Raw genomic sequence first — 17,242 nt, 5'->3', positions numbered from 1 at the left:
CGAGCTTCCCGACGGAGGGGCGCCCCGCGCGGCCAGCAGCTGCTTCCTCCTGCTCCGGCTGGCTGTGGGCGAGGGAAAGGCTCTTGCGCAAGGGCCCTGCTGCTGCTGCTGCTGCCTGCCGCCTCCGCGTGGGCCGCTGGCGTGGGGGGCAGGTGGGGCTTGGGCGTGGCGTGGCGAGTCGGCGGGGCCTTTGATGCGGAGCTGGGCTGGCCGGCCAGGTCCCGCCCGCCTGCCGGAGCCGTCGAGGCGGCTGCTCCCTCCCTCTCGCGCACAGCCCCGGTCGGCTCAGAGGCTCGCCCACGCGCCGGAGGGAGCAGGCAGGCCGTGGGACGCGGCGCGCCGCCGCCGCTGCTGCTCTCCCTCCTTGCCGTCTGGGCTGGCCGACTCCCCCGCGGGCAGCAGCTAGAGCCAGGCGGCAGGTCCGTGGCCACGACGGGGAAGCCCGGACGCCGCCGCCGCCGCCTAGCCGCGCCGGAGGGCTGTCTCGGGAGGAAGAGCCCCGCGCACACTCGGGGCGCCCCTTTCTCCTTCTTCTCGGGCTCCGCCACCGCGGCCGCTCCCCTCCCGCTGCCGCAGACCGACCCAAGCATCAGCCCGCTGCCGTCGGAGCCCCGCGCCCCCAGCAGGCTCCGGCCCCCGGCTGCCCGCCTTTGGGTCCTCGCTCGCAGGCAGCCGCTAGACCTCCGCCTCCTCCTCCGCCTCCCGCTGGCGAGAGGACCGGCCGGCGACTCCCGGCAGACAGTCTCCACCCTCCACTTTTGGCGGCGCTTCGGGGCCGCGTCCCAACCTCAGCTGCGAGAGGACGAGACTAGAGTGCGGCCGGGAACCTCGCGGCGGGGGCTCCCGCGCAGCCTGCCGGCTCTTCCTGGCTGCCAGTGCCTCCGGCCCGGGCTCGCCTCCCCTCCAGCAGCAGCGAGCAGCAGCTTCGCCCCGTCCCGTCGCCGCCAGCCAGCCAGCCAGCCTCCTCCAGGGGCCAGTCGGGGCCCCCCGATGCCCAACCAGAGCGCCACCCCGGGGCCAGGCTCGCTGAGCAGCAACTGCGGCGACATCCTCCAGCTGCAGAAGGACGGCAACCCCGCCACCAGCTCCCTGATGTTCCTGGCCGGCGTGGTGGGCAACCTGGCCGCGCTGGTCATCCTGTGGTTCCGCCGGAAGGAGCTGCGTGCCCAGATCTCCTCCTTCTACATCCTGGTGACCGGCCTGGCCCTCACCGACCTCCTGGGCACCTGCGTCCTCAGCCCCGTGGTCTTCGTGGCCTACTCGCAGAACGCCACCCTGCTGGGCCTGGCGGAGGGCAAGCCCTGGCTGTGCCACCTCTTTGCCTTTGCCTTGATGTTCTTCAACCTGGCCGCCATGCTGATCCTCTGCGCCATGGCAGTGGAGCGCTGCCTGGCCATCAGCTACCCCTTCGTCTACTCCCACCACAACATCCGCCGGTGGGCCAAGCTCTCATTGCCCACCATCTATGCCGTCAGCACCGGCTTCTGCGCCCTGCCTTTCCTGGGCATTGGGAAGTACAAGCAGTACTGCCCAGGGACCTGGTGCTTCGTCCAGATGGACAAGGACGTGGACGGGATTCCGTCGCGCGAGGCGGCTTTCTCGTTGTCCTACGCCACCCTCATGGCCCTCCTCATCCTGGCGGTCTTCGTGTGCAACGTGTTGGTCTTCGCCAGCCTGTGCCAGATGTACCACAAGCAGAAGGCCCGCCGGCGCGGCTCCGTCAGCCTGGCCCAGCAACGGCGCAAAAGTTGGTTCAGGCACGGGGAGGAGGAGGTGGACCACCTGGTCCTGTTGGTCATCATGACGATCATTTTTGGCATCTGCTCCTTGCCTCTCTCGGTAAGTCCCTCGGCCTCTTTGCGCAGGAGAGCTGGTCTTGCGGTGGCGAGCATGCATCGCCTCCTTTGCTAAGCAGGGTCTGCCCTGGTTTGCATTTGGAGGAGTGACCACATGGCGTGCCTGCTGTAAGAAATGTCCCTGAGGGCGGGGAGTGATGTGGCTGAACGACAACTCCCATAAACAGCATCCCCAATGAATGGTCGCTGGGGCACTCCTCCCACAGGTTGGGAACCCCTGCCTAAGGGGACGGGGCTGCAGCTGAGTGGTAGCGCATCGGCTTTGCATGCAGAAGGCCCCAGGTTCAATCCCTGGCAGTCTCTTCAGGTAGGGCTGGGAGAGGCAGCTGCCTGAAACCTCAGAGAGCCGCTGCCAGTCAGTGTGGACAATACTGAATTAGAGGGACCAAGGGTCTGACTCAGTATAAAGCAGCTTCCTATGTTTCTGTGGCTCTGGAAGGAAATTGGGGTAGGCTGCATGGATGGGAAAGTCACAGAGGCAACTAAGAAACATGGTGAGAACAAGGGAGATTACAACATGGCCCGTCAACATTTTGCAGGAGTCAAACCATTAGAAATGCGGGCTCTCTTCTGGTCGAGGCTTATCAGTATTTTCTTTTTAACTCTCCTCCAGTCCACATACAGATTTCAGAAAGTAGCCTGATAACCTGTTCAGTCATTTGGAACCAGATTTGATAGGTTTCCTGCAGCATAACATCAAACACTTTCGCTTGCAATGGAACCCTAGAGAACGAATATAGGAACTGTTTAGCTTGGGAAACTATTTTTTAAACTACTTACTTCTGCATGTTTAAAGGGTTTTAAAAAACCAAAAAAACCCACAAAACACCAAAGTAAAAACAGGGTGAAAAAACAGGAACGTAAACCATGACTCAGACATTTGAAAGTGAATCTCGAAAAGGATTTCTCCAAACTGGGTGAGATTGTGACAAAATGGCAAATGCAGTTCAGTGTAAGCAAGTGTAAACAGATGCATACTGGGGCAAAAAATCCCAACTTCACATATACACTGATGGGGTCTGAGCTGTCAGTGATGGACCAGGAGAGAGATTTTGGGGTCCTGGTGGACAGCTCCTTGGTGTGTGGCAGCTGTGAATAAGGCAGATTCCTACTAAGGATCATTAGGAAGGGGATGAAAAGAAAAATTCTAAAATTATAATGCCCTTATACAAATCTATGGTATGGCCATATTTGGAGTACTGCGTATAGTTCTGGTCACTGTATCTTAAGAAGGACATTGTAGAACTGGAGAAGGTGCAGAAGAGGGCAGCCAAGATGATCAGGGGCCAGGAGCACCTTCCTCACGAGACAAGGCTACAGCATCTGGGGTTCTCCAGTTCAGGCTCAAAGCAACTCAGAGATGTTAGATGCTTAGATTCGCTTCCAGAAATAAACCTGTCTGGAACTGAACCTCTGGATTTTTCAGCCAGCGGCCTGGAGAAAGCTTCATTGGTGGCAAGCAGACCTCTTTCACTGTGCCGAGTTATTTCTTTTCGGCACTGAACAGGGGCGGGTGGCAGATAGAAAGCGCATCTGGAAGGTGCTGAGCACTCCAGGTAGAATTGGCCCAGTGTGAGGCAAGGGGCCGCTGCCCTGGAAGCCAGGCAAATGCACTTTGGTCTCCTGAGTCCACGTGTACGACTCTAACTCCATCTCCAACGTTGCATACTGCAATACAGTCCTTCTTAGTTCTTCCTTTGCCTTTTGTCTTTATCACTATTTCCTCTTGTCTCCACGAATCAAGAGAAGTTGGCATCTTGCCTCTGAGGCTGGAGGTGGCCTATAGCCCTCCGACTGGTAGCCATTGATCGACCTAAGCCCCTTTTAAAGCCATCCAAGCTGGTGGCCATCACCACATCCAGTGGCAAAGAATTCCATAGGTTAATTATATGCGGTGTGAAAAAGTCTTTCCTTTTGTCGGTCCTAAATTCCCTGGCCCTCAGTTTCATGGACAGAGATATTTTTCTCCCTCTGTCATAACACGAGAACCAGGGGTCATCCCATGAAACGAAAGGCCAGGAAATATAGGGCCAACAAAAGGAAGCGCCCGGTGCATCTGTGCACTAGAAAAAAAGTAGGGGATCATGTGAGCATTCAAGTTCTCTGTGGGCCCGGCAGTGAAAGACAGGCATTGCTGAACCTCATAAGGGAGGACCCTTCTGCCACTTCCTTTCTTTTCAGGTTAGGCAACCGCAGAGTTCCCAAATGCACAGAAAGGTGCCTGGTCTGCTCTTGGTGTTTTTAACAGCAGCTCAGTCTGTGGCAATCAGTAAGCAGCATTTTTCACAGCATAGAGATAAACATCATTATTGCTGTGCTGGAGAGCTGATCTTGGGGTAGCACTCACGAATTGTCCCCTTTGCTAAGCAGGGTCCACCCTGGTTTGAATTTGGATGGGAGACTACATGTATGAGCACTGTTAAGATATTCCCCTTAGGGGGGCGGCTCTTCTGGGCTGCTTGTGCATCTAGAAGGTTCCAAATTCTCTCCCTCACATCTCCAGATAAGGCCGAGAGAGGCTCCTGCATGAAACCTTGGAGAAGCTGCTGCCAGTCTGTGTAGACAGTACTGAGCTAGATGGAGCAATGACCTGACTCAGTATAAGGCAGCTTCCTCTGTTCCTATCATCCCCTGCTAAGGGCTGCAGATCATTAAGGGACAGGAGCACTGGCTGATAAAACATCTGGCAACCCTAGGCAATGGACAATTTATGCATTCTATTTCTATCCTGTTTCCTGCTACCACAACAAATATTTATCTACCGCTTTTCAACAAAAGTTCCCAAAGCGGTTTACATAGAGAAATAAAAATAAGCAAATAAAAATGGCTCCCTGTCCCCAAAGGGCTCACAGTCTAAAAAGAAACCTGAGTTAAACACCAGCAACAGCCACGGGAGGGATGCTGTGCTGGGGTTGGAGAGGGCTAACCCTACCCTTTTCCCTCCCCCTGAGGAAAACAGGGGTGATAAACATACGGGATTAGCCCCCTTTGCCTCACAACAACCCTGTATGGTAGGCTGAGTGGGAGTGCTGCTGAGTGAGAGTGAGGCTGCGTGGGAATCACGAAGGGAGCTTCACTACCCAAGCAGAGAGGCAAACTGGCTCTTGCCAGTCATAGGAACATAGCAAGCTGCCTGGTACTGCGTCAGACAGACCCTTGCTTCATTTAGCTCCACTGACTTCCTTCCCTACCCAGCAACCGGACACCTGAAATTGCCTTATACTGAGTTGGGCCTTTGGTCTCTGTAACTCAGCAATGCCTGCTCTGACTGGTAGCAGCGCCCAAAGGTTTCAAGCAGAGGTCTTCCATATTGCCTGACCCTTTAACTCGGGGGCTCTTAACCTTGGATCCCCAGATGTTGAACTACAACTCCCAGCATCCACAGTCACAGAAGGCTTTCAGCCATTGTGGCTGGGGATGACGGGAGTTGTAGTCCAGCAACATCTGGGGGCCCAGGTTTAACTTTAACTGGATATGCTGGAGAAGGGACTTGCAATCCTTGGCACGGGTTCTACCGCTGAATATCATACCTTCCCCAGGGATTTTCCTAGGCTAAAGATCCCCTGAGACTGAGTGTCGTCAGGACCTGGTGAGATGTTTCCTGGGGGTTTGTCAGACACACTCAGGCACAGATCTGCCTCCCTGGAAGAGACAACCTCAAGGAGGGCCTTGAGACTTCCCTACCCAGCCAACTCACTTTGCAAAGGTGATTAAATTTTCATCACAGGGATTGCAATGGGAAATGGGCAGCCTCCCAGAGGTGGCGCAGATTTCCTGGATCCCGTCTCCCCCAGGGCAGCCGTGGCGAGCAAAGACAATCTCCGCTGTATCCAACTGACAGTGCCAGCCTTTTCTGGGACTGCTTTGCCAAGAAATCAGAGACCTCATAATCTCAAAGCACGAGTTTCTCAGAGCTTATCCAAAGGGCCTGTAATTCATGGGGAGTTTTCTTCAGGATCTACTGGTCAGAAGGTAATTGGGGATCTACTGGTGGATCTCTGCAGGATTTGCAGCAGCCTGACAACCTGATCTTCAGATCAAGTAAAATTCCAAGTAAATTTGTCATGGCTTTTTGACCTGATGAGGAAGGACTGTAGCTCAGAGAAAGAGTATCTGCTTTGTGTGCAGAAGGTCTCTGCGTCGATCCCTGGCGGGATCTCCAGGTAGACCTGGGAAGATCTGCCTCCAAATCTTTGGAGAGCTGCTGCCACTTAGTGCAGTCAATACTGAGCTAGACAGAGCAATGGTGTGACTCAGTATATGGCAGCTACCTACGTAATGGCTTCTTTCTCGGCCTCAGTGTTCCTCGCGTGTAAAATGGGAGCACTCATTGGTTGTTTCGATCAGTTCTTTGTGCTGCTCTGCCTGACGGTTGTGGAGTTCTGTGTTCAAATCTCTGCTCCACATCCTGGATGCAGATTTGTATTTGTACATGCAGCCCACCCCAGTGTATGGCTCGTGCGGAGCAGTGGGGTCCTTGGCTCTGCCCAGTGAGGCACCATTTTGCACTTGGTTCTGGTTAGTGAACCATCCGGATTCTAGTAAAAAACCAAGCCTTAAGTCTGCCCACCTATGGAAGGCTCAAGAGCAGGCCAGACCATTTCCTCTTGGTCAGTTGGCAACCCTATTGTGCGCTCTAGAGCATGGCCCAGGATTGTCGAGAAGGCACACAAGTTCCACAGCAGACGCGGGTAGGCGGTTCATTTGGAAGTGACTGCAAGAGAGAGAGGGCAGGACTCTTGGATCAGAGTCTTTTGCAGGGCTGGCTGCACAATTTCGGCCCTCCTGCAGATGCTGGACTACAACTCCCATCATCCCTGACTCTTGGCCATGGTGATGGGAGTTGTAGTTCAGAAACAGCGTAGAGGGCTGAAGTGGCCTGGTCTATAGGCAAGGGGCTGTGGCAGATGTGGGAGGGAATGGATATTTGCGGGAAAGGCGTCTCGTGGTGCTGCCCAGATCAAGGGGTGGCTGCTTGATGGGCCTTTTGTGCTCTGCTCCATGCACCTCTCTTTCTGCTCCGGTAAGGACGGCCAGAGAGCTTCTGCGGTGGATCCTGTTACCTTTCCCCCAGGTGTGTCTGCAGGGCATGCAGCAAAGCAGGGGTTAGGTCAATAAAAGAAAATGAGCCGGAACAAACAGCTGTATGGCAGCAGGTGCTGGCTTTTTTTCAGCCTCGTGCGTGTCAGCTCAGGCCCTACTTCCCACGGACGTGAACCCTTCGGTTCCCTCTTCTGGGCTTTTCAGTGATCTAAGGATCTAAGGCCCCCTGGTCTCAAGTTGGGTCTCCCGGTGTCGTCGGACTACAGCTCCCATTATCCCCAACCACAACATGGCAGGGGGCGATGGGAGTGGTCGCCCCACAGTGTTCCATGCTCAGAGGCAGGATTGCTCCAAATAAGCGTTGTGGGGGAGCAGCGCAGAAGAGCAGGTGTCCCTTCATCTCCTGGTGATGTGGCTTCCCAGAGGCATCTGGTGGGCCATTGTGGGAAACAGGGTGCTGGTCTAACGAGGCCTCCTTGGGCCTGATCCAGCAGGGCTGTTCTTGTGTTCACAACATCTGGGGACCCAAAGTGGGGGAAATGTGTGAACACCAGGAACCTTTTAAGAAAATCATAATATAAAGGATTGCTTTGCTGAATCAGGCCCATCAGATCTCCCGCTGCAGTCAGTTATGAGGTTCTGGGAATTCATTTACAAAGCATCTCTATTTTAAAATAAAAACTACAATGACACGCCGTGATCATCAGCTGCAGTGTTTCATTATATATATACGCTGCTTTGGGGCCATGCCCCCGAAGTGGAATACAAACATATTTTTAAAATTACAATAAACTAGCCACAGTGATGAGACCGGTTTACAGAGTGGTCGCTGGCGGAAGGGTAGGTGGGTGAGTGGGTGAGGGCTTGTGTGGTTATAAAGCTTCTGCATTGCGGATGTGAGATCCAGCACTGTGGATATCTCAGAATAGATTGAAAGTCATGCTGCTAGCCCTCATGGCTGAGAACATAAGCTTGGAAATGTTTAGGCAGTGCTCAGAGGAATCGCAGAAGCCGGTGGGTAGAGTAGGGCTGAAGATATCCACAGGTTTATGTGATGGCGTTTTAAGTAGCATTTTCTGTAGCATTGTTTGGGACCCTTTCTGGAGTGGACCACGCACAGAGCTTTTTCTTCACCATCAATAAACAGGGTGGGGGCCATTGCTTTAAATCTCATCTCCCCCCCACCCCCTGATAATCCCTCCCTCCCTCTATAAATTTTCCTGGAAATACACAAGGTCCGCAAATGAAGTCAAAGGTCTGATTCTCGTTTACAAACATCAGAGCAAAGGCAAAGCAGGGAGGGGAAACAGTGAATCCCCTTTTGAACGTGAGCTGGTGGTTAGCTGCTCATTGCAGGGAATGTGGCGTGCCCTGGAGTTTGGGGCATAAATGCACACACGGGATGGGGATTGCTGTGGGGAAGCCACCCTCCAAATTCAGTGGGAGTAAATGAACGCAGCGCGGCATAGGACCCATGTTTGATTCCATCAAACGAGGAATCATCTGCTGTGCATTAGGAGGCTAACTTTAGACCTGGCTTTCCAGGTTCCTGCATTTTCCATCTGTAAACATCATTCTTATGAAACACAGGATGCTGCCTTCTGCTGAGTCAGACTCTTGGTCCATCTAGCTCAGTAGAGTCTGCACTGACTGGCAGCAGCTCTCCAGAATGACTCAGGGGCCTGTTCTTGTCCTACCTGGAAAGGCTGCTAGAGACTGAACCTGAGGCTTCTGGCATGCAAAGCAAGTGCTCTGCCACTGGGCTCCAACCCCTGTCCAGGAGCAGATCACACTGCTTCCGCCTGAGTCAGACCATTGCTCTATCTAGACCAGTATTGCCTACTCTGACTGGCAGCAGCAGCAGCTCTCCAGGAGCTTGGGCAGTGGTCTTTCCCATCACTGCCTACTTGATCCTTTAACTAAAGAGGCTGCCAGGATCAGACCTGGGACCTCCAGGGTGCCGCAAAGCAAGGCGGTGCAACAACGGCCAGGCCGTTCCAGTCCCCTCCCTGCCGTGGGGTATCCAGCCCCACCAGCGTGCTGTGGGAAGGCTGTCTGGCATGACGGCCACAGAAAGGGCCAGAGAGCGGTAAGTTTCCTGGGAAGGGCACTATTGAAACAGGCGGTGCCACGTATAGGTAGAGGGCATGTGAAAGGGGTGGGGAGGATGATAAGGGGAGCTGCCGGAGGACGCAGGCTTTGGTCTCCTGCCAGCTGCGATTGCAAAGTTTGCTTGCGATTGCCACGTGGCCCAGAGTGGAGGGAAGTTGCATTCAGGCCCTGCACAGGGAGGGAAGCTGGAAGGTGAGCTAGGGACCTCCCGCCCGCAGGAGTGGGTTGCTGCAGACCTTGAGACCCCAGACCTGTTTCTGAAGCCAGCTTGCTTGCTTGCTTATTTGTTTGTTTGTTTGATTCGATTCCTATACCACCCTTCCAAAAAATGGCTCAGGGTGGTTTACATTACAATACAAACAATTAAAACCAATTAAAACCAAAAACAATAAAAGCCATAGAAGACCAATTAGCCGTTAAAACTTTTTAGACAGTTTTAAAACCCTGGAAAACCAGGCCACACATTTACAGATTCAACACAGTTTAATGGTGAGCTCATGGCATGCCCACAGGCAGTTGTGGAGAGCATCTCTGAGCATGCAAAAAGTGCATTTTCCCTTGCCAGGGACGCACCACAAACTTGAAATGATGGAAGAGCGGGATATAAATGTAATCATCATCATCATCATCATCATCATCTGGTGGGCCACTGTGTGAAACAGGATGCTGGACTAGATGGGCCTTGGGCCTGATCCAGCAGGGCTGCTCTTATGTTCTCATGTAAAGGCAGCTAAAAAATTTTAAAGGGCAAGGCAGAGCTCATTGTCCAAGAGCCTGAATAAAAAGGGCAGTTCTCACTCTCCTCCTCAAGGCTGGGAGAGAGGGAACTATGTGGGTCTCAGCTGAGAGCCCCAGCCTGGAGGCCATCACTGGAAAGGTCCTGTCCCACACACACTCGCAAACGGGCCTCAGCAGGTGTCGGCATGCGGAGCAGAGCCCTCCCAGCTGATCTAGGCAGGTGGGTAGATTCAGCTGGGCATGGACGGCCCCTAAGGTCCCCAGGGCCCAAGGTCTTTAGGGCTTTAAAGGTAATATTAGCAAGAGGAAGCAAAAGGTTGCGCCATAGAGTTGGACCAGCACGTGAGAAAGTGGGCAAGTGTCATTCTGTCCCCATTACAGCCCTCCATCATCAGATTAGAAAGGCTAGCACAGCTTTTCATGATGCATTTCCTCTTTCGTCATCTTTCGCATGCAAGCCTCCGCACTCGTTCACATGTGAATCACGGCCTGCCTTCCTTAAAATAACCCAGAGTGGGGCAAAGATCAAGAGCTGAGAAGGTACCATATAAGCTTTGCCCTCAAACGAGAACTGAAATGCAGAATGAGTTTTGGGCGGGGGTCAGTAGAATTTACTCCTATCCACATTTGTGCGGATTTTATCGGTTTAATTGATTCCTTTCAGAGGGCTAAAATGCCTGCGATTAACTGACTCACCTCCGTGCCTAGGTGACAGCCTTGCTGCTTCAAAGTCTGCAGAGCTCCAAAGCAAATCCGACGCTCGTTCACATGAGCAGTAACCCGGGTAGGACAGGAGTCCAACGCAGTTTCGGGAGCTAGGCATGCTCACGATATTTGATCATCTGAGAGAGAAAGACAAGGTAAGAGGTGCCGGCCATGATCCTCAGCTAGCCCCCCCCCCCACTAGGTAGGAAGGCTCCGTCCTGGGCTGCAGCGCTACCCAGCTGCTGAATGAAGAAGGCGGAAAAGCCGTCCTCCCCACTGATTATCACTGCCGGCACTTCCCACCTTCCTTCCCTTGCAGATGATCAAATATCAGGAGTGGGCACAGAGCCTCCTGCCCCACCCAGTTACTGCTTGTGTGAACAAGCCTTTGATGTGCTGTGGGAAGTCTGTTAATGAATCTCTTGGCATCTTTTGACTGTGCCAGCCATGTGCATGTGGGGTGGTGGTGGTTTGGATTTAGCTTATTAATCTCTCTCTCACCCCGCCCCCCCCCACACTTCTGCACAGATGAGAGTGCTGAGAAGTTCCCAAGGGTCCCTGAGAAGTTCTCAGGAGCCTCCAGGAGGAGGGCATGGCCACCGACCTGGTTGCTTTTTCACTCCAGACACATTGGAGGGGACATGAGGCTAAGCGTAGGGTGGAAGTGAGGATAAGAAGAGCCCTGCGGGATCAGGCCCAGGAAGCCCATCCAGTCCAGCGTCCTGCTGGGGCCCACCAGATGCCTCTGGAGAGCCCACTTGCAAGAGCTGAGGGCATGTCCCCCTCTGACTGTAGCTAACCCCTGCAGTGGGTATTGAGTGGCATCTTGCTTCTGAGACTGGAGGTGGCCCACAGCCACCAGACTAGTCGCCACTGATAGGCCTGCCCTGTCATAGGAAACTGTCTTGAAACCTGTCATAACGAGGTCTCTGTCTGATCCTTAAAGGAGCTATTGTCTGAGGGCGACTTGTGGTAACAAGACTCATCCTAAAGCTGCTTCCTGTGTCTGGTCTTGTCGGTTTCGCTTCAGTTCAGATCCTCACCTGTATCCAAGCGAAGGTGGCAAAATATTCAATGGCTTACGTGCAGCTGGGCTGCCTTTTCAAGGCGCTAGTTTTGCTAACTAAAAGATTCTATCTGCCCTCACGGCCTCAACAGAAGGAAGGCGAGTGAGGCAGGCACTGGGCTGCATTTAATGAGTAGGTTAGCTAAACCAGAGCATAGCATGATCCAAGTATGTGGTTACTCTCGGTTTTTAATGTGTGAGGCTTGTGGGTTCCATGTTCCACTGCCAAACAATGTATATTGGCAGGACCGTTTGAATTTGGGCGTCTCTCTCTTGCATTTGCCCACACACTCCCCCAAGGAACATGGCATGAAGGGAAGGATTTGGATGCATGAAAAGCTCCACACACACACACACACAAAATCGAGTGTCTAGTCCACCTGATTTTGAAGACAGAACTGGAAAAAATAGAGGTAACATCTGCAGAATAATCCCATAAGCTTTCCCTCACCCCAAGAACTCATAATGCTCTGCAGGGTGTATGTCATGTTGAGATAATGTCAGTGCTTCCATGTCTTGTCCATGGTGGATAAGGGAGTGTGTCTACATTATGAATTTAAACCAGTTTGAAACCAGTTTTGAAACTCCAGTTTATTTACTCCATTATGAATTTAAACCAGTTTGAAACTCCCATGGCTCCCCCCCACCCCCCCAAAGAAGCCTGAGAACTGGGGTTTTGTAAAGACACTATGAATTAGCTCCTTAACAGGACTACAGCTTCCAAATCTTTAACTGCAGCAGTTAAGTTGGTCTGAAATTGGCTGGATGCAGCAGACACCCCTGAGAGGGGAAGCAGACCCCTCCTTGGCCTTTATGTTTAGCCACAAGCCGAAAAAAACAAAGCCAACAAATGAATATAAGTTCTGTTCTGAAGTACGCGAGACAGAAATACAAAACAGCATTCATAAAAGCAACCCACTTTTTGACAAGCTCCGTTTAAAAAGTAAGCTGTGCTTATTCATCAGTCCTTTGTTTCTGCTATGAAGATGTGATTGCTCTTCAGTCTGCCAACAGAGCTGACAAGGAAGGGAAACGGTCCCAGCCCAGCTGAAAAGGCAGACTCCATTGCTGCCGGCTTCCCTCTCCCTTTGCCAAAGGGGACATGACCTCTGCGGACACCTGCCCAGCTCAGGGGTTGTCCGGTAAATCTGCCTGCTTCTTGACCCACCCACCCACCCCTTGTCAGAAACAGGGAGCCCTTTTTCTGAAGCGCCTGCATCAGAAATGACTGAGAGCCATCAACCTTTATTCGTGCCATAAAATTATGATGTTGTTTGCAATTACATTGAAATCTCATTAACTCTCGAGTAATAAAACCTTGGCGGGATCATTTCTGGTACGATTACGATCATGCCAGCGGAAGGTCCTGGCTTTTCCTGCCTGATAAAACATCCAGGGTGCAAAGAATCATTAAATCATTAGACTCCCTCTAGGATCTGGATTCTGCTGATTAGATTAGATGCAGGAAGGTTGGGACTCAGCTGAAGAATAAAGGCGCCCCCACCCAGTGCTGGAAGGACAGAGCAGCAAGCAAGGGGCTGCCTCTTTCTTCTGCGTCCACACGCCTTGCTCTGCCTGGACAGCTTTTCTGCCACTGCTCAAGGAGGTTGCTTCCAGATCCTCCTTGGAGCCGGCAGTGGCCAACTGATCAGGCAAAACAACACCAGCACCCTCACCCTGGTCTGCTCTTGTGTCTTTCACAGCAGCTTCAGGTGCAGGAATGAACAAAGGAAGCTTTTGGAGAGAGAACCAGGATCACTCACAAGGCCTGGGCCGCGACTTGCAGTTACAGAGAAGGGCTGAAAAGTCGACAGCCTTATTTGGGCCACTCCTCCTCTTTCCCGTTGGACACGACTGGCCACATCGGAAGCAAAGTCGTTTCAAAAAGGGAAGAAGTGTGCCCTTAATTCAGGGGGCAGCCAACCTGAGGCTCTCCAGCTGTCCTTGGACTACAACTCCCATCATCCGCAATTGTGGCTGTGGATGATGGGAGCTGTCATCTAACAACAGTTCGAGAGCCTCAGGTTGGCCACCTCGGCCTTAACTCATAGCACCTGCAACTGAAAATTGCCCTCATTTGTTAATCAAATGAAGTTTGAGTTGATTAACTCACTGATTCTGCCAGCTCAAGCTTGAGGTCCTAGATTCTTGGCTGCAATGCCTTCTGTTCTCTCCATCTAATGAAGTGGAGTTGTTATTAATTATTAATTATTATTATTATTATTTACATTTATATCCCGCTCTTCCTCCAAGGAGCCCAGAGCGGTGTACTACATACTTGAGTTTCTCTTTCACAACAACCCTGTGAAGTAGGCTAGGCTGAGAGAGAAGTGACTGGCCCAGAGTCACCCAGCAAGTCTCATGGCTGGATGGGGATTTGAACTCAGGTCTCCCCGGTCCTAGTCCAGCACTCTAACCACTACACCACGCTGGCTCTCCTGAGTTGCGTAGGAAGAAAAGGGACAGGCTGCAGTTGCTGAGCGAAGCGATTCCTACAGATTGTTTCTCCTCAATATTTTGCACAATATCAATCCACCCAACTCTCCAGTCGTCACCTGGAGAGTCACATGCTGATCCCTGTCTGTCCTAATGGCAATCCTCAGTCACAGTGCATAGGAGGCTGCCTTCTACAGAGTCAGACCCTTGGTCCATCTAGCTCAGTATTGTCTACCCAGACTGGCAGCGGCTTCTCCCAGGTTGCAGGCGGGAGTCTCTCCCAGCCTATCTTGGACGTAACCCCCCCCATTACCTGTTGTGCCTTGAAATCCCCCACCCCCGAGTTACAGTACTACCTGCATATACTTCATAATCTTGTGGGTTTCCAAATCCTTGTGTGTAAATCTTTGTAGAAATATCATGTACAAACAACTACTTTGTATATCATTGTGCTTTGGCAACATACTGTATGCTTTGGTAGTTTGTTGGTTCAATTAAAAAAATCTTGTCCTATTAAAAAAAAATCTTGTCCTATTAAAAAAAAATCTTGTCCTATCTTGGAGATGCTGCCAGGGAGGGGACTGGGAACCTTCTGCATGCAAGCAGGCAGGTGGTCTTCCCAGGGCGGCCCCATTATCCCCTGAGGGGAATATCTGACAGTGCTCACACCTGCAGTCTCCCATTCAAGTGCAACCCAGGGTGGGTGGACCCTGCTTAGTCAAGGGTCATGCTTGCTTCCACAAGACCGGCTCTCCTGCATGTTCTACAGCCGACATGGTGGCCACAGAGAAAGAGCTCTAGCTGGTGTCCTCGGGCTGTCTGCAGGCCAAGAAGTCTCTTGCAGCTCACGCCGCTGGGCGAATTGGGAGAGGAAGCAAGAAGCCTGCGGCTTCAATTGCACTTCCCTCTCGAAACAATTGCACAACCCTCAGCCGTACCCTTTGGCCATAACAAAGGATGCCAGCTTATGATGTCAAAAATACAGAGGGCCAAGGAGCGGAGCCAAGCGGTGTTCCCTCTCACAGAAAACTCCAGATGTTCTTGACTACGATTCCCAGCATTCTCAGCCAAAGCCCACTGCCGCTAGGGGTTCTGGAAGCTGTAGTCAACATCGTCTGGGATTTCTTTTTCTTTTTCCAGGGAACACTGGAGCCAGGTGAGAAACATGGACATCTGGGGGGAAGGGGCACAAGGGGGCACCCCCCACTCCCGGATTGAGCCAGTCCCACTGGATTCAATGGAACTGGGATTCTGAGATACTCCCAGATAAGTGGGTTTAGGGTTGCAGCCTTTGCCCCCCACCACTCCCCTGCCAGGAAAAAGTCCTGTGAAGGCCCATGGCTGAGAAACAAGATAGGGAGTGCCCAGGGGGTGGATACCCTGTGGGGATCAGGAATGTTAGGGGTGGAATCAGGGTAGAGACTAGAAGAGAACATGGATGGAAACTGGTTGGTTATAGCCTGATGCTGGCGAAATCTAGCCAGTTTTTGATGGAGGCTGGCTGGGCCTGGAGTTTCCTGGCTTTTCAGAACCCGGCACTGATGATCTGGCAGTGGGTTCGTTACCCAACAGCACTCATGGCCAGTCAACATTGGAAGGAGGTCGAAAATAGAGAGGGGACAGAGGAGTCCTGGAATCTCTCTCCGGGTGCAGGCCACCAAGCTCTTTCAGCTCTGGCCCTGGCATTCTGCAGGCTTGACGGAGGGAGGAAGCCCCTCTGGGGCACTGGACTGAAAGTTGCTAACACTCCCCCCACCCCCACAATTCTCTCTCTTCCCACACAGGTCCGAGCCTACGTTGGCGGCATCAGGCCAGACCACAGAGAGGACAAGGATATGATCGCCTTCCGCTTCAGTGCGTTCAACCCCATTGTGGATCCGTGGCTCTTCATCATTTGCCGCCACGCCGTCTTCCGTGGCCTTAGGAAAATCTTCTGCTGCCACGTGGGATGGCCCTGCTGGCTCAAGACGCAGAAGTCATCGGTCATCCTTGGAATGCAAGATGGCCCCACATTGCAAGACCTGTCCGTCTGTTGACAGCAGAAGCCGCCCAGGGCACAGGGTCTCGTTCGCCATGGCAACCGCTCCCAGGCAAGAGGGCAGGTAGGGCTGGGGCTTCCTTGCTGGGTAGTGGGGAGTCGAGGAGGAGGAGGAGGAGAAGGAATGACCCTATCATTGCCACCGCCACCGCCTTCATAAGGATCCACGACTTGATGGGTGTAGCTTCTCGTGGTAGGAGATGGAAGGTCAATGGGTGTGATTCAGTCACAAGCAACCCTGTGCAAGGGGGTAGGGACCCTCTCCCACACACTGGCGTCTCCAGGAGGAAAGTTCTCAGCAGGAACACTCTGCTCAGCACCATTACCGTCATAAAGGGATGCTAGATACCGTGTTGGGAAGCCGAGCTTGAATGGGATCTCGAATTCCCCCACAGAAGAGGAAGTGAGAACGAAGATGCAGAAGGAGAGAGAGACTGATAGATGACCAGGGCTGTGAAGCAATTGCATGTTAAACAACCTGCATGTTAAACAACCTGTGCTGTCTCGTTAGCTAAAGTACCCCCAATGGCTAACGATTAGCAGCCCTCAGCTGTTTCATGCTTTCGGTGTTGATTCGTGTTAAGAGCATGGGATGCCATTGATGGTGAAACATTACTGTGAATTGTTGAATAAAGGATGAATTGATATCAAGCATACCTGTGTTGATCATTATTTTAAAGCATACTTTAGAACTAGTAAATAAATGTACATGAATCCCCCTATCCGGGGCTGTAGTTGTTCTGCATATATGTGAAAGTTCGTGTTCCTTTCAGGTTGGAGGCAAATGGGTGTTTTTGAGGAAGCTGAAAGCAGTCGGAAGTCTTCTTTTATCTCATCCCCCTTGCCTCTGCTCGAATGGATGTGGTGGGTTTTTGAAAGGCCCAGCCTCAGTTTCCCAGAGGCTTTGGATGTGGGAAAACCAGCTGAGAAAACCCCCTGGAAATTTCTCCTTTGGGGGAACACCAACATTCTCTCCCAATGTCAGTTTGAGAGGAACTCTGATATACTCTCTGAATGTCTTTGCAGATAAATTTCAGTTCTAGTCCAAGGCTGGCAGCAGCAAAATCTCTCAAGTGGCCTTCAACTCTACAAGAAAACGATTGCCTACCTGCCACTTTAACTTCCATTATTTATTTATTTTTTAAAAATCAACTTTCTAGTTCTTAGGTGTGTGTGAAGGTAAGCTTGAAAGTACCTGGGAAATTTGCTTGAACACAATAATTGCACCCTGCTTTCTTGAGAAGTCCA

General features: G+C 52.3%; 1 protein-coding gene across 1 annotated transcript; it reads left to right on the top strand.

Moving 5' to 3' along the window:
- PTGIR (prostaglandin I2 receptor) lies at positions 1-16,641 on the top strand. Its single transcript, XM_053268062.1, has 2 exons — positions 1-1,839; positions 15,741-16,641. The coding sequence occupies exons 1-2, from the start codon at positions 991-993 to the stop codon at positions 15,990-15,992; spliced, it is 1,101 nt and encodes a 366-aa protein (XP_053124037.1). The 5' UTR covers positions 1-990; the 3' UTR covers positions 15,993-16,641.
- The last annotated feature ends 601 nt before the right edge of the window (positions 16,642-17,242 follow it).

Source organism: Hemicordylus capensis, chromosome 7, assembly GCF_027244095.1.
Source record: "Hemicordylus capensis ecotype Gifberg chromosome 7, rHemCap1.1.pri, whole genome shotgun sequence".
Classification (NCBI taxonomy): Eukaryota; Metazoa; Chordata; class Lepidosauria; order Squamata; family Cordylidae; genus Hemicordylus; species Hemicordylus capensis.
This window is presented reverse-complemented; position numbering and strand designations above follow the sequence as displayed.

What these genes read in the sequence shown, in the direction of transcription:
- PTGIR (XM_053268062.1), top strand. Translation starts at nt 991, where the DNA reads ATGCCCAACCAGAGCGCCACCCCGGGGCCAGGCTCGCTGAGCAGCAAC. An exon ending in TCTGCTCCTTGCCTCTCTCG is followed by an intron (nt 1,840 to 15,740) that starts GTAAGTCCCTCG and finishes CTTCCCACACAG; the next exon opens with GTCCGAGCCTACGTTGGCGG.